Below are 12833 nucleotides of genomic sequence, written 5' to 3'. Positions count from 1 at the left end.
CCTGTGAATATGGAGTTTTGAATAACTTACATGCAGGGAAGAAAGCGGAGTTTATTGAAGAAACTAGTTTCTGCACAGCGCCCCTTTCCCAAAGCGAACTGTGGTGAACTACATACACCTGTCTGGACATGCCCCTCTGCTGACTGCTCCTGTGGACTGCCCCTGTATAAAGGCGATTGGAGGCACTGCTTCCCCCCTCAGTCACCAGGATGTTGTGTGGTGGCCTCTTGCAGCTAATGAAAGCCTATCGTTCGCCTCCGAGAGTTATTGATGGCGCATCACGAACACCGTTCGCTCTACCTTTAAGCAGACACTCCACCCACATTGATTATTCCCGCGCTGCAACACCTCCGCCGTGTCCCACCACCTCCCCCCCTTACTGAATGGAGGGGCCGGTGTTGCTACGCCAACGCCGCGGCCACACAGGTACGAGACCCACTCCCTCCCGACTCAGACCCCACCTCACTCCCTTCCTAAACTGTCATTCCCATTGGTTGGCACGTTGAGGCTCCTTCTACTCTGATTGGTTGGTCGGAATTTCCTCCCCGCCCCTCTATTTGGCAGTGCGGAGGCCCTTGACTCCTACTGGTTGACCGATCCAAGGACCTTCTCCTTCTGATTGGCTGTCGCTACTATATCCAATCGGATACAATAGCAGAGGGCTGTCTTTCTCCTGGTTCCCCTTCAGTATCAGCAATTTAAGGCATTTGATGTCGATATTCACCAATTCCCATGAACTAGATATATTACAATTGTTTCCTCTTCACAGACTGCCTAATCCCCCAAACATTTCCGGCATTTTCTCCGTTTATCTATCCCTTCCAGGGTCTCCTTTAGCTTTCCTGCCTGCCCCCGCCCCCTCGGCCACGCCTCTGTCGGGTGACGACTGAATTGGCGCCTCCCGCCTCCCGCCGCATCTCCCGCGCTCTCGCGCCTCGCCTCGCGAGCTGTAACGGGCAAGATGGCTGTGCAGCCGCGCGACCGACTCAGCGGCGGTGACGGCGGGCAGGATGGCGGCGCCTTCGTGGCCTTTTACAGGTCCATGCCCGAGCAGCCTCCCACCACCTTCCGCGTCTTTGACCGGAGCGACTACTACACAGTGCACGGGAAAGACGCACTGTTCGCCGCCAAGGAGGTCTTCAAAACCAACGGTGTCATCAAGTCCCTGGGATCAGGTGAGCCTGAAGCTGAGGCTTCCTGCAGCTTACAGCTCGGCCGGGAGCAGTGTTGCTCGGGCTCTATCTCATTCGCTGCAGGATCGGCAGGAACCCTTGCGAGCTGGGTCGGCGGGTTCTGGCCAGATCTCAATCACTGTTTTACATGCACACAGGTAGCTTCAACTATTTGCTTTCCCCTCTCCAAGCGCAACAACTTTCAATCTGCGGCCATTGCGGTTAAATCGAGAATTATCTTTATGCAATCACTGCTTTTGTATGGAAGTTAATCTGAAATCAGTTCATAATGCCTTGCTTTTCCCAATATAGTGATTGTATATTTTATGCACGTACAGCACTAACATAGGCAAGTCGGCCATGAGCGTTTATCAACGCTGATTTCCCCCCCTGGCTCCGCCTTCTACGTCGTGACGTTTGAAATGCTTATCTAAATACTTCTTAAATATTTCCACCACGCCAAGAGTTAGTGTTTTCCAGATTTCAGCTGCCATATCGGTGAAAATTGCAATTCTCATATTCTCTCTTCCCTTGAATCTACTGCTTTCTGATCAAAGGCAGCAAGGCTGATTATTCTCTGCTGTAAAGAAACCAAATCCAGCTTCCTGTCTTGAATAAAACACTGTATCTCAAATAGTATCTTTGTGAATCTCCTCAGCATTCCATCCTTCCTATATTGTGGTCAGCAGTATTAAGAGTTTCTGATGTAGCCAAATACTTTATATAAGTTATATGAAACTGTGAACACTATCTCGCTTTTTTATATGCCTATATTAGTCCTCATTGCAGAATTTTTAATATATTCAATATACATATACTGTAATTGATTTACTTATTTTTCTTCGATATTATATATTGCATTGAACTGCTGCTAAGTTGGCAAATTTCATGACATGCTTGTAATAATAAACCTGATTCTGATTTGGAATCTGCTTTGATATATCACTATTGTCACTCTTGCTTATGGACTCATCCCCCTTCCTTTCTAGTCCTAAAGAAAGGTTTTGGCCTAAAACGTTGATTGTTTACTCATTTCTATAGATGCTGCCAAAACTGTTTAGTTCCTTCAACATATTGTGTGTGTTGCTTTGAATAATTACCTTTCCTCTTTACAGGAAACAATAAGATTGAAAGTGTTGTGCTGAGCAAAATGAATTTTGAATCTGTGGTCAGGGATCTTCTATTGGTCCGACAATATCGTGTCGAGGTTTATAGAAACAAAGCTGCAGGTAAATCCTCAAAGGAGAATGATTGGTACTTAGCCTGTAAGGTGAGTGTTGTAACTATCAGATTATGCTTCATATCGGGCTAGAGTTTTTAATACATAATGTTAACTTGAGCGGTGGGTAGGAAAAACATATTGCAGATTGCATGGCAGGCTTTTCTGTACATCATTTTTAAAAGTAAGTAAGCATTTGTCCTTAAGTTAGGAGGAAAACTCAATGTGTTGGGCACAGCTGTTGGAGTTTACCTATGTAAAATTCAGAGATTGTCGATGGAAGAATAATGAGAAAGTTATGTGTCAAAGTTGTGGGCATGATATTCATGTTAGTAATAGAGGTAAAGAGCAGATTTTCAACAAGAAGGTGAATGTGAGCAGGGTCCTTTAGACCATAAGGTCTAAGAGCAAAATTAGGCCATTTGGCCCATCGAGTCTGCTCTGCCATTTCATCATGGCTGATCCAATTTTCCTCTCAGCTCCAATGTCCCGCCTTCTCCCTGTATTCCTTCATGCTCTGACCAATCAAAAATCTACCAACCTCTGCCTTAAATATACTTTAAGACTTGGCCTCCACAGCTGTCTGTGGTAAAGAATTCCAGAGTCACCACTCTGGCTAAAGAAATTCCTCCTCATCTCTATTCTAAAAGGATGTCCCTCTATTCTGAGACTGTGTTCTTTAAGATGCATATCACAAATGTATGCAGTTCTCTTCTGGAAACGCTATTATAATGAAACATTTATACCCATTAAAGTATTGTTCCCTGAACAAAGGAATAGTTGTAATGTATCTAATTTGGAAATGTCTGAAAGTGTTGTTTGCTTAGTAAAAATACAGTTCTCTTTCTTCTCTTTAGGCTTCTCCGGGTAACCTCACACAATTTGAAGAGATTCTGTTTGGCAACAATGATATGTCCACTGCAGCTGGTGTAGTGGGTGTTAAATTAGGCACTGGAGATGGGCAGAGATTAGTTGGTGTTGGCTATGTTGATTCCACACTCCGGAAAATGGGTGTATGCGAGTTCCCGGACAACGATCAGTTTTCTAATCTGGAAGCTTTGCTGGTGCAAATTGGACCCAAGGAATGTGTGCTTTCAGGTGGTGAGAGTGCAGGAGATATCACTAAACTCAGACAGGTGAATCTATGGCTTTGGATTTTTTTGTATCTTGAATGCTAACTTTGTTCATCATTCAGATTTAGTAAACGTGGGCTGAAATGTGCTGGATCAGTCGGTCATCCTTGCCAAAAAAGCTCAAGTAAATTTATTATCAATGTATAAGTTACCATATGCTATCTTAAGATGTTTTCATGCATTTACAAGAAAATAAAGAAGCATAACCAAATTTATGAAAAACTACATATAAAGACTCAAAGCAACCAGTGTGTAAAAGAAAAGTTGTGCAAATTTGAGAAAATTAATAATACTGAGATCATGAGTTGTCCTTAAAAGTGAGTCATTAGGTTGTGGAATCAGTTCAGATTTGAGATGAGTGAAGTTATCCATGCCAGTTCAGGAGCCTGATGGTTGTAGGGTTAATGGTTCCTGAACCCGGTTGTATGGGACCTAAAGGCTTCTGTATCTCCTTCCTGAAGGTAGTAGTAAGAAAGTACAGCCTGGATGGCGGGCTATCTTGATGATGGATGCTACTTTCTTGTGGCGGCAGTCGTTGTAAATAGTGAAGATTTTTGACTGATGGACTGTGGCAAATCCACCACTTTCTGTAGACTTTTTCTTTCCTGGACATTTGGTGTTTTCATACCAGGCTATGATGCAACCAGTTAGGGTACCCTCCACTACGCATCTGTAGAAGCTTTTCAAAGTTTTAGGTGACTTGCTGAATCTGCGTAAACTTCTAAGAAAGTAGAGGAACAGTGGTGCCTTCTTTTGTGATGCTATTTATGTGCTGGTCCCAGGACAGATCCTCCGATATGTTAATGCCAAGAAATTTAAAGTTACTGACCCTCCACCTCTGATCCTCAAATGAAAACTGGCCCATGGAGCTTCAGTTTCTTCCTAGTTCTTTGGTTTTGCCAACATTTAGTGAGAGCTTGTGACACTGTTCAACCAGAATTTCAATCTCCCTTCTACATGTTGATCTGTGACTACCTTTGACTCAGCCAACAACTGTGGTGTCATCAGCAAAATTAAAAATGTCATTGGAGTTGTACTTAACAACACAATCATAGATAAAAAGCTAGTAGAGCAGGGGTTAAACACACAGTTTTGTGGTGCACTTGTGCTGTAAGTGTTTGTGGAGGAGATGTTGCCAACTTTTATTGACTGCAGTTTGCAAGTGAAGAAATTGAGGATCTAGAGTTGCCCTGTTCTGTGTGTCAGATGGAATCCAGGTCATTGCTCTGAATGTTCCATGTGGCAAAATGTCTCTCACAGCTGCTGTCTACTGAAGTCAAGTCAAGTCAACTTTTTTTGTCATTTCGACCATAACTGCTGGTACAATGCATAGTAAAAATGAGACGTTTTTCAGGACCATGGTTTACATGACACAGTACAAAAAACTAGATTGAAACTACGTAATAAAAAAAACACAGAGAAAGCTATACTAGACTACAGACCTACACTGGACTACATAAAGTGCACAAAAACAGTGCAGGCACTACAATAAATAATAAACAGGACAGTAGGGCAAGGTGTCAGTCCAGGCTTCGGGTATTGAGGAGTCTGATAGCTTGGAAGAAACTGTTATATAGTCTGGTCGTGAGAGCCCGAATGCTTCGGAGCCTTTTCCCAGATGGCAAGATCAGCTTGATGGCCTTTTAATGCCTTGTGCTGTCAGAAAGCCTTTTTGAGAATTTCTGCATGTTTTTAATCATTGTTCTATTTAGAAAATGTTGGAAACATGTGGATAATTAATATTTGGTTCTTAAAATTACGTAAATTAGGATAATTAATGTTAATTGCAATTTTTAAAAAATGTACTTTATTGAATGTTGGCAACCCTGTTCATATATGATTCTGCTAGTGACTACCCATTTCAGATTGACTTCCCATTCCCATTCTGGCATGTTTGTCTATGATGAGGCCAAACTTGGGTTGGAAGAGCAACACTTCATTCAGTCTGTATAGCCTCCAACCTGATGGCATGAACATTCTCCATATTGCATTAATTTTTCCCTCCTCCCACTTTATCTGGTTACCTTCTCACCTGCCTATCATCTCCCTCTGGCTCCCCTCCTCCTTTTTTCCACTGGTCCACTGTCCTTTCCTATCAGATTCCTCCTTCAGTGCTTTATCTCTTCCACATATCTCCTCCCCCACCCACCCTCCTTTCTTCTCACCTGCCATCTTGTATTCCTCCCCCACCTTCTCATTCTAGCTTTTGCCCCCTTCCTTTCCTGTCCTGATGAAGGGTCAAAGCTCAGACCATCAACTGTTTATTCCTCTCTTTAGATGCTGCCTGCAGTTCCTCCAGCATTTTGTGTGTGTTGCATGTTCTCACAAGACTTGCTGTGTTGCTTCTTCCCTTTTGCAATACAAAGACACAGTTGCACTCCTCAGCAGAGCTTCTTCCCTGGCAGTGCTTTTGTAAAGAACCACAAGCTCTTTCCAGAAAGTTGTATGTCACATAGACCCAAGATGACAACACTTTTTTTCTGTTCTTATTCTCTTAACACAAATACATCTTACCCCCTTAGCTGAGGATAAATTTGTAATCTGTGTCAAAAATGCTTTATCAAGGGCTTGATATGTTGGATTTGTGATATACATATGCTAATCATTACTGTTTTGGTTGGGAAGATTGAGTCATTTCATATTTGCATAAAATAGCAAAAAAAGTGATTGTGAGGAATGAATGCCACATTTGCCACAATGCCACATTGCCATGTACTAATAGACATAGAGATTGTTTGAAATAGCCTGTTCTTGTCTGAGCTAGTCTTTTTCTATTAATGTATGATACAGGTAGTACAACGAGGAGGCATTTTAATTACAGATAGGAAAAAAAGCGAATTTACAAATAAAGACATTGTACAGGACTTGAACCGACTGCTGAAAGGAAAAAAAGGAGAACAAGTATCAAGTGCTGCTCTGCCAGAGATGGAAAAGCAGGTAAGTAAAGAATCTCTCATTGATTCTCATAAATTATAGGTCTTATATTCTGGGTTCCTCTTATACACCTAAGGGAAACATCTGGATTTTATGTTGCATTATTCTTGTACTAATCATTCAAGTGCTAGAGAATGGAATACATTGGTTATTCTGAAGTTAAGCCCGTCACTTCTCTACTCATCTCATTTAATGTTATGTTTTTGGTCAGTTTGTTTGCAGGCATCTTTTATTATTAAGCCTTTCTTATAGTCATCCCAAAAAGGGCTAGAAAGAAAAATGTGGCAGTGGAAAGTTGACTTCTGGAAGGACAGTTTCTGATCTTAATTCATAACTGTCTTTCTTCTCCCCTGCCTTCCTCCCACCCAATAGTAATATGGGTTAGACCTTATGGGCACAAGTATCATCATCACATTTCTTTTCTGATGTTTCTAAAGACAGACCCACTGTGAATTCAATTGAAAAATCCCTGTGACAATGTCCCAGGTTTAAGGCCATCCTGACTGAACAGACCTGTTTGAACTTTATGGGTTGTGTTTTCTGGGATGTATAAGGGGAAAATCCTCTCAACATCAGAAAAAACATAAATTCTAACTGTATATAATTTGCAAGCTTGGAGACGTGCATGGCTGTGGCTATCTGTGTATCAGATACCAGGTTGGCTTAATAGAAGGTGTAAGCCATTCAGCCCATGGGATCTGATTCTCATTTCAATAAGGTCACTCCTTTTACCTTGGTGCTACTTTTCCTGCACTAACTGCATAATGCTTAATTCCCTCACACAAAAATCTGTTATTCATTGATTAAAAATCTGAAAATCATTGTCCGCAGTGGGCTTTATTATTGTGGAAAAAGGCTGCAACTTGGACGCTGTTGTTAAGATGCAAATAAGATACTCAAGAATTGTCCTTGTATGTAGATGTACATTATTTTAATCTGGTCATCTGTAGAGAAAAATTGAACAGACAGACATACTTTATTGATCCCACTATTTCAGAATTCTTGATTTTTTTTCCCCAAAGGTTGCCATGTCTTCTGTTTCTGCTGTCATTAAATATTTGGATCTCCTGTCAGACAGCACTAATTTTGGTCAATACGAGCTGACGGCCTTTGATCTGAACCAATATATGAGGCTGGACAATGCAGCAGTCAGCGCACTGAATCTTTTCCAGGTGAGATTTGCAGCCTGACCCTGTCTGAAGACATCAGAGTCAGGATTATTATCACTGGAATGTGACATGAAATTTGTTAACTTTAGCAGCAGCAGCAGTTCAATGCAATGCATAATCTAGCAGAGAGAGAGAAAAAAATTAAATAAAACAATAAATAAACAAGTAAATCGATTACTTATATCGAATAGATTATTAAAAAATGTGCAAAAACAAATACTATATATTTAAAAATAAGTGAGGTAGTGTTCAGTCCATTTAGGAATCGGATGGCAGAGGAGAAGAAGCTGTTCCTGAATCACTGTGTGTGTGCCTTCAGGCTTCGGTATTTTTGTTTAAAGATCTCAGTCTGTAATTGCTGTGGACCATGTCCCAAGTGCTGTAACAGCTTGAAATATGAGAGAAAATTCTCTTCATAGTTCATGCTCTAGTGATTTAGTAAATAGTTCTAATGTTGCAGCATATGTGAGAATTAATGCATAATGCTTTGTGCAAGAAAGTATTTGAAAAGGGGAAGAAAAAATCCCAAAGTGATTCAAAAAAATTCCTGGATGACCACTTGATGTGCTATAACTTAGAAGTTATTATTAAGAACTGGCATACAAGGCTGAATTTTAATTTCAATTGATGAGCCCATGGGGATGAATAAAGTATCTATCTATCTATCTATCTATCTATGTTTTGACTGATATTCACCAAATATGTCCTTTGACCCAGATTTGTTGCAGTTAATTCTGAAATCTAATATGAGGCTTTTGGTCGTAAAGTTGCAATTGTTGAGAAATTTAATACAAGGTCAAAGAACAGATAGTAAAACCATATCAATTTAGTTTTAACTAAATTTGTATTGGAGCAAATTGCTTGTGTCTGCTTAAGCAATAAGTCTATACATTGAAATGCAGATATGTTACCTTTTGGAACAAAAGGGACAGATATAGAGTTAAATTCCAAAGAAAGTAGGGCAAGGACTTGCAATTTTGTTTCTTTTTTTTCTCTTTTACCTTGCCTTCCATTGACATCTGTTTGTCATATTGCATCTGATCCAAATTTTTAAAAACGTTATACTTTTGCTGTTGTTCATTTTGTATTCATATGACTGCCATATTTTTTAACCCAAGGGCTCATCAGAAGATTCTAGCAATACACAGTCACTAGCTGGTTTATTGAACAAGTGCAAGACCTCTCAGGGACAGCGCCTTGTCAATCAGTGGATCAAACAGCCACTGATGGACAAGAACAGGATTGAAGAGAGGTAAGCTGATTTTTATTTGATCCACACTTTTTAAAATTGTGGGTGCCTGTTGTTCTGTGTAAGTCAGGTCAGCCATAGTTCCTAGGCCCTGGAGAAACCTCATGGTTTTCTTAAATGCTAAGTGCAGTTGCTGAGTGTGTTATCCTTGCAGAAATTTAACATGGTCATCAGTGAACTCTACTCCAGCAAGTCTAGCTCATTATACCCATAACCTATTACCCACTGTTACGTACCCTGTAACTGGGTCACTTACCAGCAAAGATAGAGAGGTCCGTTGAAGTCTGATGGTACTATTTTTAAAAGTCTTTATCTATAAAGGGGCACAAAAATAAGGTTAATACAAACATTCAGATAATATACGTCGTCAATACTCAATCTAAAGCGCGGGTATAGTAATAATCATCAATAAGAAATCGCTCTATCATTTGTCTAGGGGATAAAATATTGTCCAATGGAAATATAAAAGTCACTCAGTTTCTGCAGGCTTCAGCTTTTGGGGACCACTGGGTTTTCACTTGTTGGAGAGAGAGAGATTTGTGAGAAAAGAAACTTGCCCGGGTCTTTTGATGAGGCCAATCCGTTGAGTCGGGGGAGTTGGTTCCCCGTTGTTAGTTCAAGAAAATCGTTTCTGTGGTACCCGCCACCGGCTCCCAGGGAACCGAACGCACTTGGCTTCCTTCAAATGGCTGCCCGCTATTACAGGATCGCTAGCGTGTCTTCTAGTGCGTCTGAGGGGGCTGTTCCTACAGCCCCTCTTTTATCCTGACTGGCAGGATTGAAGATGTCAATCAGGTTGGTGGATGATGCAATCTCTCCCCGTCACCCAGCCCACTTTGCCCTGAAGGCTGTCACGTAGTATAAGATTGCAATCCACAAAGGTGTCTCCAGGAAACAATGGATATGTCCCGGGATTTTACATCGCCGGGGACGTGGCACCTTGCACGTCCCTCTCTCATTTCCTGGGTCCACTGACTCACCCTCCCTTTAGTGCTCTTGCGATTCTCACAAGGGAGGGGGCTGCGGGCATGACACCTGCGATTCTCACAAAGGAGGGGGCTGCGGTCATAACACCACAGAAACACAATAGTAGATATTGTAAATACTGCAGTTTAGAATAAAAATTAGGAAGAATGAATATCACAAAGCATGAGATTATTGTTCTACATTATTCAGAGGTTGACTGTATATTTGTTGTTTTGAAGTAAAGTCTTTTACTGCTGCTCCCATATTCTGTTGTTGCAGAGACTTGTAAGGGTTTTTGGAAATTTAATGGTTTACATTGAAAAATTGTTCCTGAACAAACTGCTGTTTTACCAAATAAGCTTCCATTAAAACAAACTGCATCCCTGAAAGAACATATATTTTAATGCATCCATTATTACATTCATTCAGACATTTTTAGTATCTATCCAATTCATTCGGACACTGTTTCATCCATATAATATCTGTTCTTAATTTTTTTTAAAAAATTACAACTATATCTATTGGCTAAATATATTCTTGCAGTAAGTGCAATGACAAATAGAACATTCAAAATATGGAAAACTTTTGAGATGTTTTGTTTCACTTGCTGAAGATTTAATGTGATCAAACAAGATGAGGTCTTTTATTTTGTGTGTTTAAACCTAATCATTTCACTAAGTTAATTTACCAGTGAGAAGGTTCCTGTAATCGTTTTGCTAAAAGCAGCATTGCCATAAGGATCTCAGAGCACTGGATCTGAGAGGATAGAAGCATTCCCAATTTAATCTGTCTGGCAGGTTTTAGCAGGAAAGATAGAGAGCACTTTCAAATTTGTGCAAGTAGGTTAGCAACTAGTTGACAACCTGCCAAGTTCTGGCACATTTTTGTTTTTAAGCACTCAGCTTGGGTTGGACTGGTTTATTATCAGCCTGAAAATACAGAATTTACTTTGTTTACTTGCCATGCAGACAGGTTATATCATATGCAGGTACATCAGGGTAGTATAAAGTAAAAGAGAACAGAGAATAAAAGTGTTATAGCTACAGAGAAAGTTCAGATTACATACAATGCAAGGGCAATGACAAGGTAGATTAGCAAATCAAGAATTTATCTTTGGCATATTTGTAGAATGCCTATAAGATGGCTTTAGAAAATAAATCGTGGTTCAGTCCACTAGAGGATCAGCTATTTTGAATTAGGTGTTGTGTTATGAACTGGATTTGATTAGGGAACTTCATGTGAAGGAACCCTTAGAAGACAGTGATCATAATAAGATATAATAACCCTGCAGTTTGAGCGGGAGAAGCTAAAGTCAAATGTGTCAATATTATTGTGAAGTAAAGGGAATTAGAGAGGTATGAGAGAGGAGCTGACCAAACTTGGTTGGCAGGGGACACTACCGGAGTGACGGCAGAGCAGCAATGGCTGGAGTTTCAGAAGGTGCACGATAGATAAATCCCAAAGAAGTAGTAGTATTTTAAAGATTCAAAGGTTCATTTGTCAAAGTGTGCATGTATAATACAACTCTGATATTTATCTACTCCAGGTAGTCATTAAATACAGAAAGACCATGGGTGTTGATGAAAGAAAAGCCATCAATTGCCCCCCCCCCCCTCAAACCTGATGGGGAGAAAAAAGAAACTTGCTGACTCCAAAATTCCCCTCCCCTCCTGCCTGCAACAAAAATCAGCCACAATCAACGATCCTCCAAGCATAACAATTCCCGACCCCCTCATTCACAGAAAAGACGAGCGACAGTAGCACCAAATCCCCAACTCCCCCTCTTAGGCACAGAAGAATTAACAGATCTCCCATCTGCAGATCGACCACAAGGCATGTCGATCACTGAACACTAGGCCTCAAACTCTGGTCTCACTGATTCGTGGACCCGGCGGTCATTGGAGCTTGCTCCTCCTGCCTGCATGAATCACTGAGTCTGGAATCCACCAACAACTCGCTGATCTGGATGGTCCTCTGCAGGTCCAACTTCCAACAATGGATGATCTACGTCCACATCACTGGTCTATAAACGCAAAGTGGAGACTTAGACTCTAGCTTGACTTCTAATTTCCCCACATCCCTGCTCCTAAACTGTAACCTGATCCCTAGCTCCCCTCTATGACCAAAGCCGTTCTTATGAACCCAAAAAATATTAAAAATTAAACAATTTTAAAAAAAACAACCACTAAATCTCTGAGCTGCAACTCAATAGAAGTCACAGCTTGGTACCATCTTGAGCATTCTTGGACCAGGACAAACTTACACTTAGGAACTTGAAGTTCTCAACCATCCCCCCCCCCCCCCACTCAGTTCCTTCATTTTGCTTATTGAGAGCGAGGTTGCTGTCTTGACACCATTCCGCTATAGGCTTTCTATCTCCTTGTATTCTGTATCCAGATAGCTGCTGGATTTCAACTAGATGCTAATGTATCCATATTGTTTGAACCCCTCAGGACCTTGTTTTTAGCAAATCTGTCTCCCTCCTCAATGACAGTAGATACAGGCACAGTCTACCTGACTTTATGCCAGTTAACATGGTAGTAAACTTTCACTGAACCGTATTTGCATCTCTGAAATAAGAGCACCGAGACTGGACACAGGGCATTAGATGTCTCACCAATGCCCTACATAACTGGAGCACAATCTCACTAATTTTCTATTCAGTTCCCCAATAATAAACATTAACATTCTGTTAATCTACAGAGTGACTTGCACACTATTAGGTTGCCACGCACTATAACACCCAGATTCTTTTGCATCTTCAGAACTCTTCACTCATTATTTAGATAATGTTTTCTAATTTTCATGTTTTCCCACATTATATTGCATTTACCAAATCTTTTCCTGCTATATTCCTTGGGTCATCTTCACAACATGCTTCCCTTGTGTCATCAACAAATTTAGAATCATCCTTCATCTGTCATTTATAAAAAGTGTACAAAGTTGAGCCCCAACATTTTGCCAACCAGACATTTTGCCCTATCTGTCATA

The 12833-nt window shown here is 40.8% G+C and overlaps 1 protein-coding gene across 1 annotated transcript in view; it reads left to right on the top strand.

Moving 5' to 3' along the window:
- The first annotated feature begins 214 nt into the window (after positions 1-214).
- The window catches only part of msh2 (mutS homolog 2 (E. coli)), a 71727-nt gene continuing 59108 nt past the window's right edge, over positions 215-12833 (top strand). Inside the window, exons 1-6 of the mRNA XM_073050635.1 lie at positions 215-1175; positions 2288-2442; positions 3249-3527; positions 6315-6461; positions 7481-7630; positions 8746-8879. Coding sequence (XP_072906736.1) covers positions 962-1175; positions 2288-2442; positions 3249-3527; positions 6315-6461; positions 7481-7630; positions 8746-8879 — 1079 coding nt within the window. The 5' untranslated portion in view covers positions 215-961. The remainder of the gene's footprint in view (positions 1176-2287; positions 2443-3248; positions 3528-6314; positions 6462-7480; positions 7631-8745; positions 8880-12833) is intronic.

Source organism: Hemitrygon akajei, chromosome 7, assembly GCF_048418815.1.
Source record: "Hemitrygon akajei chromosome 7, sHemAka1.3, whole genome shotgun sequence".
Lineage (NCBI taxonomy): Eukaryota > Metazoa > Chordata > Chondrichthyes > Myliobatiformes > Dasyatidae > Hemitrygon > Hemitrygon akajei.
The sequence above is the reverse complement of the archived record's forward strand: the minus strand, read 5'-3'. Positions and strand labels throughout refer to the sequence as shown.